The 19161-nt window shown below is 38.4% G+C and overlaps 1 protein-coding gene across 4 annotated transcripts in view; it reads right to left on the reverse strand.

The window, feature by feature from the left end:
* Positions 1–246: 246 nt before the first annotated feature.
* LOC110384721 (cyclin-G-associated kinase) overlaps positions 247–19161 on the reverse strand; it is a 49980-nt gene continuing 31065 nt past the window's right edge. The window contains exons 10-20 of one of the 4 annotated variants that reach the window (XM_038019064.2): positions 17790–17873; positions 17454–17559; positions 16465–16622; positions 9465–9673; positions 8693–8731; positions 7806–8095; positions 6541–6712; positions 5989–6202; positions 5318–5516; positions 4212–4373; positions 247–3486 (exon numbers count right to left, since the gene is read on the reverse strand). In XM_038019064.2, the coding sequence (XP_037874992.1) occupies positions 3376–3486; positions 4212–4373; positions 5318–5516; positions 5989–6202; positions 6541–6712; positions 7806–8095; positions 8693–8731; positions 9465–9673; positions 16465–16622; positions 17454–17559; positions 17790–17873 (1744 nt within the window). In that variant the 3' untranslated portion in view covers positions 247–3375. Of the gene's footprint in view, positions 3487–4211; positions 4374–5317; positions 5517–5988; positions 6203–6540; positions 6716–7805; positions 8096–8692; positions 8732–9464; positions 9674–16464; positions 16623–17453; positions 17560–17789; positions 17874–19161 lie in introns of all 4 variants that reach the window. The other 3 variants (XM_038019063.2, XM_062675021.1, XM_038019065.2) reach the window with 3 other exon arrangements.

Here is a 19161-nt window from a genome sequence, read left to right on the forward strand (position 1 = left end):
CTAATTAATCGAAAGGAACTTCGTTCCATCCGGGTCTCCCTTGACACCTCTGAAGTTTTTAATACAATAATTGACACGTATGTAAACAAGACTATAACTACGAAATACTCATAATCAAAATAAACATTGATAGTTGCAAAACCGAGTACAAGTTAGTGCTCTTTGTACACAAAACTACTTATTACTCAAGAACTCGGCAATAGTTCATGTATCATCATGTGTGTCAGCGAACCAATAAAACACAAGTTTCTTTAATAATTGATTGTTTTAATGTACCCAGGGCATTTTAACAAAATAAAAATCTACAGTAAAGCGAAATTATTAAGACAGCAGCAATATCAATGGCTCATAATTATATTCATATAGCGCTTAGAACAACATTGTCAAAGTAAATCGTAAGTAAAGGAACAATTATACACATCATTAATATTTCTATTTGAACATGCCTTACTGATATAATTATATAAATCCAACAAGTTCTATTTAAATCGAATTATTTTTGATAAATACGATTTTAGTGATGAAAAATGTTTAACCTTGAAATATCTCTAGTCTTGCGAACAACTTACATTTTACTAAGAGTAAGCCACTCCACTTTCAACAATTATACCGGTGCCAAAAATTCAAAGTAAATTAGTTATAGGTATATTCCCATTAACGAGAGTATAAAACAAGAAACGTCTGCTTTTTATATGAACAGCCAAAATATTTCAAGTTAAAGTTAAATTTTGATTCGGTAAATAAAATAATGCTATCATAAACAAAATAGTTGTTACTTCATTCAGAAAATTATCTTAAAACAACAGGTTCGCATTATTAAGCATGTTGCTTACATGAAATTCAATAAAAACAGTTAAAATTAACATTCGTTTACAAAAAAAACTTTTTAAAGTCGACACAACTGTAACGGTACACTGTTCAATTAAATCTAATTAAATTAGGAATGTACAAACTTAACATTAATCATAAGCTCATTAAATCTACAACTTTTAAAATCTAGTAACACCAGACCGCTACTGTATATTATTTTAAATCACAATGACTTCATTATTTTTTTAGTTTAATTACATATTTCTGCAAAGTAAGAGAATGCTATAGCAGCGCTTAAAACGTAAATCGAAAATATTTTTATTATGATACTAGAACTTTGAATCAAATATACCGAATTTTTTAATACTTTTTTTAATTTTTCTACAAAATAAAGTACTATAATATCCTAAAGCCGGAAGAAACAGATTACCTTAGTATTTATTACACAAAGTGACAACTATGAATTATTATTAACATTGTTTACTATATTATGAAAACAAGTTTTAACGTGGTACATTAAATAGGTAAGTATCGATTATAATATTAATTATGGTAATTTAAATTTATCTATTAGCTACAATGGATACTCCCATGCTTTCGAGAACTGAAACCATATTACTCATAAATTGTTTAAAATCGGTCTCACCGCAAAGAAATAAGGTTTATAGAATATTTTTATATTCAGATAACTTTTCTCAGCGTTTTGTTACTCAAAAAGAAACGCGGATAATTTTTATCGATTTATTTTGAAATTATCAATGAGCTTTTATTTACTTTGCAGCTCTCAGCATAGTTATATGTACTTTCATTTTCGGAATTATACTTCAATTATAAACTTTCGTTCTGTGTACTTAGTGCGAGTTATTGAACGTTCTCGATAGCGTAAAAGTTAGCTCATATTTGTATGGAATGGGATGGTTTGCGTACGTTTGCCGCTAGGGGCGCTGTTCCAACTGCATACAAAATTAACTTTTACGTTATCGAGAACGTTAAGAAACTCGCACTAAGGACACTGCTGATTCGAGATATTGCTTAGATGGGTGGACGAGCTCACAGCCCACCTGGTGTTAAGTGGTTACTGTAGCCCATAGACATCTACAACGTAAATGCGCCACCCACTCTTTGAGATAAGTTCTAAAGTCTCAGTATAGTTACAACGGCTGCCCCACCCTTGAAACCGAAACGCATAACTGCTTCACGGCAGAAATAGGCAGGGTGGTGATACCCACCCGCGCGGACTCCCAAGAGGTCCTACCGCCAGTAATTAATCTAGTAATGTATTTATCAAAGACTATTGATCGGAGAATATGAACTATGGCACTAATATTGATTATCTTCTATATTATTGCATCCACGATCTACACAGTTCTGCGATCCGGCACAGAAGTACTCATCACTTACAAACTATTAAGTAACTATTGAAGGAAAACTTTATGAACAACAGCTAAGTTTAAAATTTGCCTGTTTCGATTCGATTACTTAGAGATTTCTTGAATTTTGATTATTCTTCAGAAGCACGAATATACTAAATTTGCTTATATTGAAAGATATTTTTTTAAAATATTAATTGGAACAGGCCTTTTAAACCGACAAGCTATTTACCCATTAATCCAATATACATAAATATAATTGATTGCTTAAAATATTAAAACTAAAATGAATACTATTACTTCTAAGTACAAATAAAAATCTTTCATTTTGCAATAAGTTTTGGACAACAAAAAAATTGCCATTTTATGACTAAATATTCTTAATTTCTTCACGAATAAAGTTAAGCGAAATTGCCTTTACTGCCGAAAAAGCGCCTACCATAAATACTATTGATTCTTGTAAATTATTCAATAAAATCATAACTAACATCGAATGTAAAAAAGATATAATTTTGTTTAACTTGCCCACTGAGTTTGAATTTTGACATTTGTAGTACAAATTCTGTAAATCCCAAGCTAGCGACTGTTCCGGTCGATATGATCGTGAGTTTTAGGTTATTTTTTTATTAGTTATTTTCACCACTTTTTCTATCACTCTAGCTTTTTTTTTAGGTTATCGGGATTAATAATTTGGCTCCAAACAAATATTTAAGACAATTTAATTAAGCCTATACTGGCGTGGTACGTACACGACTTAGTTCCAACGCCGACAGGCTCGCCCCCAGCTTAAGAACACAAACGATTGATAATCTAGAAATTAACCAGCCTGCAAGAGAACCTTACAAATAAGCAGATCATTTCAGATAAGACAACAAAACACACAATCAGACACTAATCTATATATAAAACAAATGGAAAATTGTTTCACTAATATCCCACATTGATTTAAATAAATGATAAAAATGATAAAAATACTCATTTAAGAATAACATTTTTTCTGGATATCAGCATAGAGAAATACTGTAATCAACATAGATAATTAAGTGTTTTTCAGGACAAAATATACAGATTAAAAGCATATGATACATACATTCAACATAAAATTCAATTACTCTTTAATGTGCTCTACATACATATCATAACATATCATCTAAATTTGATAAAAACAATAAATAATATGATATTGTCTATATTTTTAAGATTGGAATAGGTTCTGTTGTTTAGTGTCGTTTTCGAAATCGCTCCACGCATTGTTCAGTTCCATAAATATCATTTTAGCTATGTTCTCGTTCGATGTTCCCACTTGCTGGAATTATATTTATATTAACATTAATTACTACCGAAGTTATCAATTATAGGCAATAGGCAAGGACAGAACAGATTCGATAAGAGAAAAAGTAATCAAATGAAAGTTTTTCTCTCATAATTTCAATTACTGAAGACAATATTCTATATATAATAAAATATATCTAAATCTCGAAGTATCCATCATTATAGCAAGATTTAGATCTATGAGCGAACACTAGTTACAAACAATTATTACAATTAAAACCGGTTGATGGTGATTTTGATAGATTTATTTTATTCCCAGTGCTATTTCATAAACATTCTTGACGTGTGAACGACCTCACAGTTCCAGTTACCACAGTAAGTGGTAACTCGAGTCTAAGCACGTGGAGCTTGTGGAGAATATTAAGCGGTAGTCAGTGACTTGGCTCTGCCAACAATGAGCGACGGTAACCACAAAAAAAGTTCACCAATCACTACCTGAATGCCGCCACCCCCCTTAAGACATGAGGTTTTAATTTCGATTGTATAGTGTAGGCTGTTCTACCATTCAAACCGCAACGCATTACTGCTTCTGGGTAGAATAAGACACGGGGTGGTACCTACCCGTGCGGGCTCACCAGACACCTACTGTCAATAATGCTAAGGTCAGAATCTCCACTTAGCCAACGACTAAAGAGAGGAAACTTCATCCACGCGTCTTAATATCGACGATGCTCAGAAGTTTACATATTATATACTAACTTTATCAGGGTGCACGGCTAGACACGCTTTCCTGTAGTTCCGTTTGACGTCGGCGGGGGAGACGAGCTGCGACATCTCGCAGCGGCTCCAGCGGCAGTCCTCCCACACCACCGTGTGCAGCGAGCACAGGAGGGCGCGGATGTTGGCCTTCTTCCCCTCCGTCTGGACGACAAAATTGTATTTTAATTTTATACTTATTATTATCACACAGCAAATAGATATGAGACATATATTTTTGTTTTACATTGTGATTTAATTTCGCGTTTATTGTTTTACAATTATGTCGTAAGTGACCGTGGAAAAAGTAAAGTGCGTGCAATTAAGTCTTTTTTTATTGCCTTTATAGGCAGACGAGCATACCTGATGGTAAGTGGTCACCGTGGTCACCGTCGCTCATGGACGTCAGCAATGCCAGGGGCAACGGCTTGGCGTTGCCTATCATTACGTACTCTCCGCAAGACTCGTTTGAAAAAGGACATGTGATAGCGCTCGGGAAACACCGTGGATGGGAGCTCATTCCAAGGCCGGATGGTACGTGGCAAAAAATTTTTTTGGAAACGCATTGTCGATGAACGCATCGGTTCCAGATAATATGGATGAACTCTGCTCTGAACTCTGAACTATGCTGCTTTGTTTGGATTGCTCCGTGTGAGAGAGAGAGAGAGAGTGTTACAAAGCAAAAGCTTCAAGTGATTTCAGTCGTATGTCGCTTCCTATAGACAATGTACACGACGCCTGATCGAGGCCAACTGTCTGTGTGTTAGGTTATGCACATGATAGAGAGAACACACTTTATTGCGCACAATTAACATTAGAAAACAGTCAACAAGCAGATACGTTTGTACAAGAGGCGATCTTAACGCTAAAAGCGATCTCCAGACCACCGTTTAATTACCCGAAATTTTGAACAAATAAAGATATAGCAGGTATGTTGCGGTGTACTATTAACAATACATTATTAAAGAAAATACATACATACAATAGATACCTTGAATATAAGGCTTATTTACATATCGAGGTAAAGGGGGAACCCAATAATTTTGTAATGGTTCCCTGAAGGCCGTATGTATGTGTACCTAAAGTGTGGTTGCCGCTAGTGCACATACCCATTCATAGATCTTGAGTTTCTCCGGGTCCATGGTTTGCGCCATCTCGACTTTCCTCATGGCGTTCATAGTCTTGGGTCCGGTGTCGCGTTTGCTCGCGAACTCGTACCCCTGGCTGCCCAGCAGGTCGCCGAACACGTCCGCTGATTTCTTAGTCTTCTCTTCGCCCGGAGTCTTTGCCGTTTCAAAGTGTGTCCGGCTAAAGTAAAACAATTTTTTTTTATGTTCGTTAAATGTTGGGAACAGACCAATAATTTTTGATTAAAAAAGAAATTTGGTTTGAAATTTGATGTTTTTAAAGAAATATTTATGGCCTTTATATTTTACTACATACGAGGACATTCAAAATAAAATGTGACTACGGTAATATCAAAATTATACGTATTCACTGCTATTGCTAGTTCAAATACATATCGACGCTTGAAAGGCAAACGTGACTAAGCGACAATTCGTGAACTTTACAGTAGACTAATTTAAAGTTGAAATACCTAAAAACAAAATCTATTTTAACGAATCTAGCTGTAGGATTGAAATGATTTTAATAGACCTAGAAACATAAATTTTTTTGCGCATCGAATATGGTTATTGCCTATCATTTATGTACAAAGCAGTTATTGTCGCTTAGTCACGTTTGCCTTTCAAGCGTCGAATTATTAAGATCTTGAAGTGACCTGTAGTCAGGCTGGTGGGCGGGCGAGTTGGCCAGGGGCGTGTGCGCGCGGTGCGCGGGGGTGGGGGCGGGGGTGGGGGCGGGGGTGGGCGCGGGCGACACGCGGGGGGTGCCGCTCTGTGACGTCATCGCCTCCAGCACGTCGCCGAGCTGCTCGAACGGATCCTTTCGGCTCGCTTGTGGGGCCTCCGGTTGGATGTTTGGTGGACGACCTCCTGCAAATAAAGCATCACTACATCAAAACGTGAATATTAAAATCAATGTTTTTTTTATTGCTTAGATGGGTGGACGAGCTCACAGCTCACCAGGTATTAAGTGGGTACTGGAGCCCATAGACATCTACAACGTAAATGCCCCACCCATCTTGAGATATAAGTTCTAAGGTTTCAGTATGATTACAACGGCTGCCCTATCCTTTAAACTGAAACGCATTACTGCTTCACGGCAGAAATAGGGTGGTGGTACCTACCCGTGCGGACTCACAAGTGGTTCAGAAATAATACGGGATACAGCGTAAATATACTACTCTGGACGCGAGCATGGCTCAACTTACCGTCTTCTTGAATGAGTTGTGGTGTGAGCAAAGGTTCCTGTTTCGGCAGCGGATCGTTCAATCCGAAGGGGTCAAAGTTCAGTGGGTCGCTGGAGTTCACGTTGAGTTTTGCTTCCGTGTTATCACAGGGAGGGGCGGGGAGGTCGCCGAATATCGATTCCGATGCGAACTGCTGCTGTCAATATTAGATATTTTTTTAAAGTTTAAAATAATGCTTATCTATACTAATATATAAATCTAGAGTGGTTTTTACGGATGTTCCGTTATAACTACTGAACCATGCATCCGATTGACTTAAAACTTGGTATTCATGTAGAAAATACATGTACTTAATGGATAGGTTAATATTTATATGAGTGTTGGACTCCCTACACCAGTTGCGGGGGCGTTATGATGAGAATCTTTGTGGGGGTTAGAAATAATAATGTTAATTTTAACGGCCGTCTGATGTAGTGGTAAGTGACATGGTCACTACACAAGGGGGTCGCGGGTTCGAATCCCGCCAAGGGAAGATATTTGTATGATAAATATAAAGTGTCTTCTCCAGGGTTATGGATGTATATTAAATATATGTATGTGTATAATAAAAATCTTACATTTATATCCGTTATCTGGTACCTGTAACACAAGTTCTTTACGAACTTATCACGGGACCAGTTAACGTGGCGTGATTGTTAGTAAACATTTATATTTATTTAAATGCCCAGCGAAGCAGACGGATACAGCTAGTAATACATAATAATGATTAGTAAAGCCGTGGTATCCTTTTCAATAAAATTCATATGGAAATAAAATGTACGAAGCTATGTGATTTTTTTTGTTATTTATATGTAGAGTATGCATCGCCATCTACCCGCCACAAATAAAATGTGAATCGCGATAAGTATAATTTCAATAAATTTTGCATGATAAATGATATTCACAAGTTCTGAAGACAAACTATGTGCATCAATTTGAAGATTTATATATACATACATATATTTGACAATTTTAAATAAGTACTATTAATGTTTACGACTTGCTTAACACTAAACATACCATAACTGGACAAATGACTCATTTTAAACTTTTGCATTGAAAATACACGTATCATCTTATTGCTTTTGCAAATTTGATTTCATGACTTTTTCTTACGTATTTATCTACAGTTATTATACTTTTTTTGTTTTGTTTTTTGAGTAATACTGGTCGTATACCGTTATCTACCCGCTATAGTAAAAATAGGTATCAGTAAGTGTTGGTATGATTAGTGTTAAATCGCATACTTGCGCTTTCTCCGCGTTGTTGCTGAGGAAATCACAAAATGTATCATCAGTCTCTTTCTCCATCATCCCAAAAAAGTCGAAAGAATCTTCGTTCTTCAATTTCTTCTCGGTTTTCTCTTCCGATTGACGAGTTTGGTTCGTGTTTAAGTTCAAGAAGTCTGCTGTGTTCTCCTGTGGCTCTGCGGGGAGCGGCCGCGGGGGAGGGGGCCGCTGCGGGGGCTGCGGAGAGGGAGGGGCGGGACGGGATGGCCTGGGCTTCTCTACCTCTCTTGGAGGGTAGTCTGCGGTTACTGGAAAAATTATGCAACATTGAATATTATTTTGTACAGCTTCCGGCGATACGTTCCGTACATTATGTTTCGTCAAGAGACAATCGATTCGTTTTAGAGGCGTTTTTACGGACGAAATTTATCGCCGTCAACTGTACAAAGTACCTACTTACATTAATGCTAAAAAACATATGTGTATTATGATTATTTTAAAACATTTTTTCTTTCTATTTAATAGGCATGCAGGCGTAATGAGGCAAAAAAAGAATAAAAATCTCCAATGGAGTTTACAAAAACTTAGTGTGAATTTTTCAAATATTCATTCTCAGACATATATATTTGACAATTTGAATAATGTAGTGAGTAAGGAGTGAGAAGAAAAGACAATAATTAAAATGATTAGGGGATAAGCCACCTGCGGTTTTCAGACTAATTAGGCCAAAGTCTTAAGTACAACCCGAATAATTTTCATACTATTCCTATCATAAGCGAACATGTTATTGGTCGATATGCTATTTAGGTGAAAGAATGAGTTTATCAATAGGCCAGTGTTATTGAACAGCAGTGTGCGATCACTAAAAAAAAACTATGACAAACACGCACTACTTGCAGACATACTTGCTATCGGTACGGACGCTGTGCCCTTTCGAAGATTGGCTGTATAAATAAATAAATTCAATATTAAATAATTTATATTGTACCTAATTCTTGAAGTTTTTAGTAATGTATTACAAATATGTATACATAAATAACTAAATTATATTCTATCAGCCCACGGACGTCCTTTGCTGGACATAGGCCTCCCCAAAGCCTCGCCACAAAGATTGGTCCTGGGCTGCCTGCCTGGTAGGTCGTAGGTGGGAGGTTTACCCACGCTACGTCTTCCGGTACGCGGTCGCCACTCAAGAACTTTCCGGCCCCAACGGCTATCCGTCCTACGAGCAATGTGCTCTACCCACTGCCACTTCAGCGTCGCAATCCTTTGGGCTATGTCGGTTACTATGATTTTCCTGCGAATCTCCTAATTTATAACTAAATACTGTTTGTAACATAAACCAATTTCAAATTTCATAAAATACTGTTGAAACAGGGCCTCGTTTTCACTGTGCGTATTGTTCCTGAACTGGTTAAAATGACTTGTCCACTAACCGTCGGAGGTTATGGTTACTATATCAGTACCCTTCTCTGGAGTACCAACAACAATTGTACTTGCATAGTCATTCGTCAATTATCTCAATAGTTTGAATGATATGTCAACGCATAAATTACGAACAAACAATACTACATACATTTTTATTTATAAACATCTTTAATATTAAATTTAAAACAGTTTGTTTGTTAGAACGAAAATCATAGGTAACTAGAGATGTCATCATATTTTTGAGCTTACCAAAGTTATCGATAGTTTCGTCCCTCTCTAATGTAGTAGAGAACAGTACGTCCGGAGTGCGAACCGGAAACGACGGGTCGTCTTCCCAGAGGTCGCTGCGAGGTTTCCTCCTCTCGCCGTTTTGTACCACGAGACTTATGATAACGGACGTGTTCGCCGAAAAATGATCGTTCACTGGGACCGTTTCATCGATACCGTCTATTTCGGATCTGCGATATTAAAAATTACGATACGACATTCGTGAGATTTATTTTAAGCGCTGTTTCAATTGAATATGCAATTTCGAAAAGGGCATATTTTGTCAAATACGTTTTTTCATATACATGTAGTTTTGAGACTTACCTACACCCATTTTATAATAATTTCAGTAATTTTCAATTGTTAATTAACACTACTGTACAGTAAGGAACGAAATAAGCCTGAAGACTTACCGGTTCACCTTCCTTCCACTGCCTCGCGCTCCCTGGGCTCAGCGTCGTTTCCGGAGGTGGGACCGTCTGTCCCTTGACTGGTACACGATGAACAATTGTCGCTGGTTCTAATGGTTACGCGTGACTTGCGTTGGGTAATTTTTGTTGTTTGTAATAAAAGAATGTCTGCCGCGGAACGCGTGTGTTAAGTTACTATACGACGGCGACCTCTGCCCGTAGGCTTGGAGGGGTTGCTCAGCAAGCTTCTGGTTGGCTAGCCGGCCGTCTACAGGCGAGATCGAACCTTACTGTACCTAGGTTAAGATTTGTGTTGTCTTGAAGATGTATTGCCTAATACTCGATATTAATAAAAATACAGACACACGAAAATCTGTTTCAGTACGAAACATGCCGCTCACCTTAAAATAATGCAATTGTTTTAACACTACTTATGAAGGAATTTAAAACTCAGTAACTCAACCACGTATGTGTGAAAATTAAAAGTAATAATAAAAATTATAAAAAAAATTAATGAGTAACATAATAATAAAAAAAGTTAGTTTATTGGAAGTGGACAAAGTTTGACTACTGCACGTTTAACGAAGGTATTACCGATTTGAACAGTTACTACGCGAGTAACATTGTCGGACCCGGGATGAAGAGCGTGTACGCGAGCCAGTCTCCAGTGTAATGGAAGAAGATTATCGTCGCGTACCACGACAATGGTGCCTTCACGTATGAGTGGTCCGCGATTGTGAAACCATTTATTGCGTTGTTGGATTTCATGTAAATACTCGCGACTCCAACGTTTCCAGAAGTGTTGAAGACACTGTTGTACCCAACGCCATCTGGTCAGTTTACTCGAAGTAGACTCCGTCAATGAGACATCTGGCAGAGCCGTTAAAGGACCTCCAATTAAAAAATGAGAAGGTGTTAAGGGTAAAGGGTCCGTAGGATCGCTACTTAACACACAGAGCGGCCGTGAATTGAGTACGGCCTCAATTTGACAAAGAAGTGTATGCATCTCATCATACGTCTGTGTTTGTGTGCCTAACACACGGTAAAAGTGATGCTTAAAACTTTTTACACCAGCTTCGAATAAGCCGCCGAAATGAGAAGCGTAAGGTGGCTGAAAATGCCAAGTTATACCTTGTTCTAAAGTTTTACTGTTAAACGTCGATTGTACATCATTATCACGTAAAAATTTATATAACTCTTGTAAATAGTTATTACAGCCAACAAAGTTTCTCCCGCAATCGGAATAAATATCGGTACTCATACCTCTACGTGATATAAATCGTCTTAGAGTCGCCAAAAACGCATCAGTAGATAATTCCGAAACCAACTCGAGATGCACCGCCTTAACTGACATACAAACGAAAACAGCAACATAACATTTGATTACCTTCGCGTTTCGAACTTTGTTTGCACGAACGTAAAACGGTCCAGCGAAATCAACTGCAGTCTTTAAGAATGGACGTTCGGGACGCACTCTTGAGGCGGGTAGCGGAGCCATGGCTGGCTGTAACGGAGCAGGACGTGCTCGAAAACAACGAACACAACTATGAATACGCATACGAATAATATCACGACTGGATAAGATCCAGAATCTTTGAAATAAAATGTGTTGAACAGATTGAGATCCGGCATGCAAATTTGTGATATGAGCGTTATCGATTATTAAAAAAGTTAAATGATGTTTTTTAGGTAGAATCAACTGGTGCTTAGAATCAAAATTCAAAATTGACTTGTGAAGTCGTCCTCCTACTCGTAAATTATTGTCTTTGTCAAGAAAGGGATTTAAACGTCTGAGTTTATTTGAAGGATATTTTCCCTGTGAAATATTTTTTATGTCCTCATAAAAACAAAATAATTGAACTCTGTGAATTAATTTCATTAAAGAAAACTCATACTCGGACACCGTAATAAAATCAGGATAGGATTTTTTTATTCGCTTACAATTATTGTAAAAACGAAATATTCGAGCTGTAATTCTAACGAGTTTACCTAACGTGGAAAAGCGTGATATGTATTCCACGTCCTCCGGTTGTGTTATTACTGAATTCAGCATTACTGTTAAATTACGTCTTTCCTCCGTAGTATTAGGAATGTTTTTGTTCGTGGGCCAGTAAGACGGCTCTCGGGCAAGCCACGGCGGGCCATTAAACCACATTTCATTATTTAGAAATGTTTGAGGAAGCATCCCACGAGATGGAGCATCTGCTGGGTTATCCTCAGATGGAACGTGACGCCAGCACCTTGCAGGAAGTCGTGAGAGTATCTCGCTCGTTCGATTAGACACGAAAGTTTTCCATTCATGAGGTGGTGATCGAAGCCACGCTAACACAATAGAAGAATCTGACCATGCGTATATATCTTCGCAGTTCACACGATCTTTATAAATACCTAGCACCCTCTCACACAGCTGAGACAATAATACCGCCGCACATAACTCTAAGCGTGGTATCGTCAAAACCGGTTTGATAGGCGCCACGCGAGTTTTTGCAATTAAAAGAAAGCATCTAACATTATGTTGTAAGTCCGTAAGACGTAGGTAAATGCTAGCAGCATATGCTTTCTCGGATGCGTCCGAAAACCCATGAATTTGGACAGCATATGTATTTGGCAAAACATAACGTGGAATTTCTAATTGCGATAAGAGTGGTAACTCATTGATAAAGGTCGACCACGCGTTTGCTATATTCACAGGCAGTGGGTCGTCCCAGCCAACTTTTGATAACCATAATAATTGTATTAAATGTTTGGCATATAAAGTGACAGGAGCGAGCCAACCCATGGGATCATAAATTTTCGCTATTTGAGAGAGAATCGCACGTTTTGTTATTTTATCGGTTCCTACTTGAACAGAAAATGAAAAGACGTCAAGCTTTGGGTTCCACTGCAGACCGAGGACTTTGATTTGCATATCATTTTCCATGGAAGCGAAGGATATGTTGTCCTGCCGCTCACCGTGAAGACTTGGCGTCTGAACTGCCGCGAGTATCGCGGGCGAGTTGCTGCACCACTTTCGCAGTTCGAATCCCGCTGATTGACAAATACCAATTAATTGTTGTTGTAAAACTAAAGCACGTGACTCGTCACTTTCTCCCGTGACTACGTCATCAACAAACACTTGGTCCCTCAGGACCTCAGAGGCTAACGGGAACCGCGTCTGCTCATCGACAGCTAGTTGTCGTATCGTGCGTAATGCTAAATATGGTGAAGAACTAATGCCGAAAGTAACTGTTCGGAGTCGATAGTCGCGTACGGGTTCATTTAATGATGACCGCCATAAGATTCGTTGAAAATCGCGATCCGACTCGCGTATTAAAATGTTTCGGTACATTTGTTTTATATCTGCCGTGAAAGCAATAGCATTTAATCTAAATTTTAGTAAAACATCGACTATGTCTTGATGCAATTTAGGACCGACTAACATAATGTCATTCAAAGACTTTCCATTGGAAGTTTTGCAACCTGCATCAAAAACAACGCGCGTTCGAGTAGTAGTACTCGATTCTTTGACCACGCAGTGGTGCGGTATGTAATACGAATTGTCCGGGACCAGGGACGGAGTGTTGACTAACTCCATGTGCGCAAGATCATCGTATTCTTTTAAACACATGTGATAGTCCCTTTTTAACAAATGATTACGTTCTAAACGATATTCTAATTTATTTAATCTAGCTAAAGCTATACTCCGGGATTCACCTAAGGACGGGGAATCCGGTCTAAGCGGAAGGGGGACTATGTATCGTCCGGTTTTGTCACGAGTATGTGAGCTAACAAATATCGATTCGCACAAAGTTTCATCTGGAGTGAACTCTTTCCTTTCAGGCAACGACTCCAATTCCCAAAATTTTGTTAGTTCCATGTCATCGTAGGATGAGCTAAAACTTGAATGATAAACTTGTATTCCTGTAGTAACAGGGGAAGACTTGTGATTGAAAGAAAGACTACCTAACAATAGATAACCGAAGATGCTATTTATAGCTATCGGCGAACCAGGTGCTCCCGTAATCACATTGCCTAATAATATTTGGGACAGTATGTCCGCACCTAAAAGCATTTCCACTGGTTGTGGAGTATGAAAATTGGGATCAGCTAATGTAATATTCTGTATATGAGGCCATTCCGTGAAAGGTAAAGAAACGCTTGGCATATTTTGTAAAACAATCTTTGGTAAAATAAATGCTTCAACCGGGATCGAAGGCTGATCCCCATTACGAGGGGTAACGCAAAACGTTACGCAGCCATTCGGGTATACAGGCTTACTATCACCCACACCGAACACCGGAACGTTAGTGTATTTACGCGCCAAATTTAAACGCTGCGCGCAAGCTTCTGTGATAAATGTCGCCTGACTACCACTATCTACAATACATCGAACGATGTGTTTAATACGCGGAGTCACACATACATGGATGAGCGCTGTGGCTAACAAAACTGTACCCCGAACATACGATGCAGTAGACTGTGTGTGATTCACCGCGGTCATGACGTGTTGAGCGGCTACGTCAGATTGAGATGTATCGTTGCGCGAGAGAGATGAAGAACTACTGTCTGTCATACCACTATTTACTGTAACCGACAAACGATGAGAATCAAAATGAAGCAAAGTATGATGTCTTTTTTGACACGAGCGACACACAAAATTGGACTTGCATTGTTTTACATCATGACCGACATTTAAACAATTAAAACAAACGTTTTTATTTTGAATGAAAGAATATCTATCACGCGGAGATAAATTTAGAAATTTGCTGCATTTATTTAACGTATGCTGAGCCTCACAACATAAACATTTAATGTTCTTCGTGTTTTTATTTGTTAAGGGAACGTCATGAATGACGCTAGCGGCAAATGAACGTCGCGTACCTATGATGGCTTCGCTTGACTTAGAAACAACACGCGATGCATTTTGCGGTAATGTTCGAGAACTACCCCCGTGTTCGACCATTTTATCATTTGTATTTAAACTAACCGAATTTGAGTTTGAAAACTGGCATGCAGATAACTCACGTTCTAAGAAGTTTATTAACGTGTCAATGTCTGGAATATCGCATGGATTTATTAGAGATAACTCGAACCTCTTACGTATTGAGGGTGGTATTTTACGCAGTAGTATGTTCAATAATAAAAAACTCCATTGTTTCGTAGGCAATGGCATAACTTCCAACGCTTTTATATTTTCTTGATACACGTTCAGTAAATTACGCAAAGTAAGAATGTTTCTTTCGGAACAAGGTTCGATATCGAGTATTTTGTCGATATGTTTCACTGCGATCACCCGTTTATTATCATACCGTGAAATTAAAATGTTCAAAGCCACAAAGTAATTGTCCTCAGTTATCGGTAGTGACTTTATTAAATTATACGGCTCATTTTTTAAAGTTAATAATAAATAACGGAATTTCTCCGTGTTGGTGAAGGCATCACTGTCGTGCACTAACGAACGAAATAAATCATAAAACGGGGGCCACTCGGTAGGTTCCCCGTTGAAACACGGCATAGGCAAAGTGGGTAGTTTGGTTGCGCAACCACCGCTATGAGCATTGAACGAAGAATTTAAAATTGAAGGTCGACTCATTCGTCTACTCTCTTCATCCGATTTTTTCAAACTATTCATATGAGCAATTATGGCGTAGTAACAATCATTAAAATCACCACGAATTTTAAGCTGTTCATCTTTATCGAAACTTTTTGATTTTATAAGAACCTTTTCAATTTTCGATTGTAATTTTGAGAACTTTCTGTGTTGAGAAGTTAGGTCTACAACACGAGATCTAAATTGCTGTTCATTAATTTGAGCAACTTGTAGTGTACGTTTGACATCGTCAAGAATTATTTCGCGTTCAAACAAATCTTGTTCGATATCCGCCATGATGGCTACGGAGCAGCGCGAGTTAATGGCGGTTATCGTGAATTTTATTTTATTACAAATTAAAAATGAATACAACTCAAGACAACACAAGGTCACGCTAAGCAATCCGGCTCGAAGGACCAAAAAATATGTACAGTAAGGAACGAAATAAGCCTGAAGACTTACCGGTTCACCTTCCTTCCACTGCCTCGCGCTCCCTGGGCTCAGCGTCGTTTCCGGAGGTGGGACCGTCTGTCCCTTGACTGGTACACGATGAACAATTGTCGCTGGTTCTAATGGTTACGCGTGACTTGCGTTGGGTAATTTTTGTTGTTTGTAATAAAAGAATGTCTGCCGCGGAACGCGTGTGTTAAGTTACTATACGACGGTGACCTCTGCCCGTAGGCTTGGAGGGGTTGCTCAGCAAGCTTCTGGTTGGCTAGCCGGCCGTCTACAGGCGAGATCGAACCTTACTGTACCTAGGTTAAGATTTGTGTTGTCTTGAAGATGTATTGCCTAATACTCGATATTAATAAAAATACAGACACACGAAAATCTGTTTCAGTACGAAACAACTACAATATATCTCAAAAGTTACTATTTTAAATTTTACACTGCTTTAGAAAAAAATCAGTTTTTTTTTCCTGAACATTTTACATTTTCAGAGAAGTGCCCTTTTCGAAATTCTATATTCAATTATTGTTTGTTTATCGAAAGTCGATAGTACCTTGTAAATTTAATAGCGTGCTGATCGTACGAGAGGGCGCCGGTGTGGAAGTGCAGGGACAGTACGGGCACGGCCAGCACTCGGCCGAGCTGCTGTCTCGCGTGTAGCACACAAATGCACACGTCGCCAGTCACCGTGCTGTCCAACGGTAACGTTACCTGCAAGTCACATTATTCTTGAGCATACCATTTTTTTTTTTCGGATACACAGCCGAACTTCATATGAGGAGTCCGTGGATAGGTGGCGCGCGAGGTTTATGGAACTTGATGATCTGCAGATGCACCGGATCGTGGGCCCAAGGATGTTATAGGTATTCTTAATCATACCAAACTTAACGATACAAGCGGCCCAAAACACATCATTACGGATCCTCCCGATCTATTAACGGTGCTTTTAGGTACCACAAACACCGGTCACCGTCCTCGTCGAACCCGTCGCCTGCGACGAACGGCTCGACGAGCGAATTAACCCACAGACACAGCCCACTGAGTTTCTCGCCGGATCTTCTCAGTGGGTCGCGTTTCCGATCCGGTGGTATATTCTGCGGAGCACTGCTCTTGCTACGGTCAGTGTTAGAATCACTCCGGTTTGAGCCCCGTGAGCTCAGCTACTAGCTAAGGTTACGCTGAAATAGCCTCTCACGGCTATCAGCTTAGGTAGGAAAAAAAGATACAAGCGCAAGTCAGTACGTCTAGACTTTTATACCAGACTACTTGGTTTTAAGAGTCAATAGATATCGCAACCTGAATATTGCTACTCACCTTGAGACATGAAGTCAGAGCCTCAATTATACTAACGGACGTGTCACGTTTAGAGTACGGCACGAACGCAAAGCCAGTATCAACTAAATTATAAGATTTTTTTTTCTAAATTATCGTACATGGACATCAACAATGCTCAATACAGAAGATGAAAAATAATAACATTAATACCTTCATGAATTTTTCTAAAAATATTAATCGAATTGTATCAGTCAATCATAAACATACCTTTCCCTCGGCTATTCCATAGAGATGCAATCTATCGTAATCTTGTAGAGTTGATAAAACAAGACGATCTTCATTGTATATCTCAATGTACGGTCGACATCCGTCCCTGATACATACAGATCATGTGTTAGTTTTTATGTATTTAGATATATACCATAAATATTATATCATATTAGTTAATTATTACTAATTTGACGTGTACCGATCACTTGTATAGCATGAAATTAAAACAAAATTGAAGTCAACAATACCAAAATAAATGAAAACCGCCACTCAAACAAACATGGGATATTTATTGATTCATTACAAATATTATATATGTATTAAAAACCTTACCTTGCTTTTGTAAACAGCGGAACTGGCTGTATCGTCATAGATATTAACGACACCGGCTTGAAGTGAGGAAGTATGGGATCTGGTCTGAAAATTTTATGAAAAAAAAAAAAACTGCATTCGTGACATTCAGTGAAGATATCAAGACAGATACCGTCAACGTAGGATAGATGGCGCATGAGTAGTTTCTACATTTGACATTTGATTAAGTGATTGTGAGTCGACGCGAAGTGTAGCTTTTACTAGTTAATAGAACTTTTAAATTGTAATCAGAGAGATAGAACGATCATAATTTCAGATGTTTTTGCCTCTTTTAGTAGATTACATGCTGTTGGTTTAATCTAACCCTTAATTAATATTCAAAGTCTTTGTCGTCTGCTATCACGGAAACAAGCTTTGGATATCGTCGTGGCCTAAAGGATAAGGACGCACGATGCATTTTTATCGCACGATACAACTATGTTGGTTTACAATTTGTTTAATTAATATATCGAGAGATGAAAGGTTATTTGGTTTAAACGCCATTTTTGCAACTTTACAGGAGAGGCATTTACAGTCTTTAGCCCTTTGAATGGAGTTAACCTTTAATTACTAAGATCAGTGTCGCGTATTAAGCTAAATGATGCTTAAACCAAATAGCCTGCACCCCTCGATATAATTGACACATAGACCTAAGATGGCGGCGACGCTCAGTTTGTCCCGTATTTATGGAGGGTAGAGGTAAGGAGAACCGTCTCTATGTGTGAAAAATTATTCCGTTAAAATCAGCTAAATAAGGGTGGCGCTACAGTAGCAACCAGGTAAATTTAAAAAAAGGCGCTGAAAGTTATTACAATAAGATAGGGAAATAAAAAAAGGACGAAAGATCTGTAAGCACTACAAAATCAAAAAAAGTATTTTATTTAAAGATAAGATAAGAAAATATAATCGATGTCTCCACGTTTTACCACAGCAATAATTTTAGGTTATGTTGACGAAATTAGTTCAGACTACGTAACCATGTGAAGTCTTGTATATTACACTCTCACTAACTACTCTAGTCATTAAACATATTAAATTTTCTAACTCAGCATACTTCAATCAGTTAACGACTGCTCAATTCATATCATACCCTGTGCCTATGCTAGCGCCATTCTGGAGGATTTTTGTACTGTTATTTAGTGGCTTAGAAGTCGTCGTGGCCTAAAGGATAAGACGTCCGGTGCATTCGTATGTAGCGATGCACCGGTGTTCGAATCCCGCAGGCGGGTACCAACTTTTCTAATAAAATACGTACTCAACAAACATTCACGATTGACTTCCACGGTGAAGGAACCATCCATCTTTATTACACGATGTTCCTGATGGAACATCGTGTAATAAAAATCAAACCCGC

This window comes from Bombyx mori, chromosome 22, assembly GCF_030269925.1.
Source record: "Bombyx mori chromosome 22, ASM3026992v2".
Classification (NCBI taxonomy): Eukaryota; Metazoa; Arthropoda; class Insecta; order Lepidoptera; family Bombycidae; genus Bombyx; species Bombyx mori.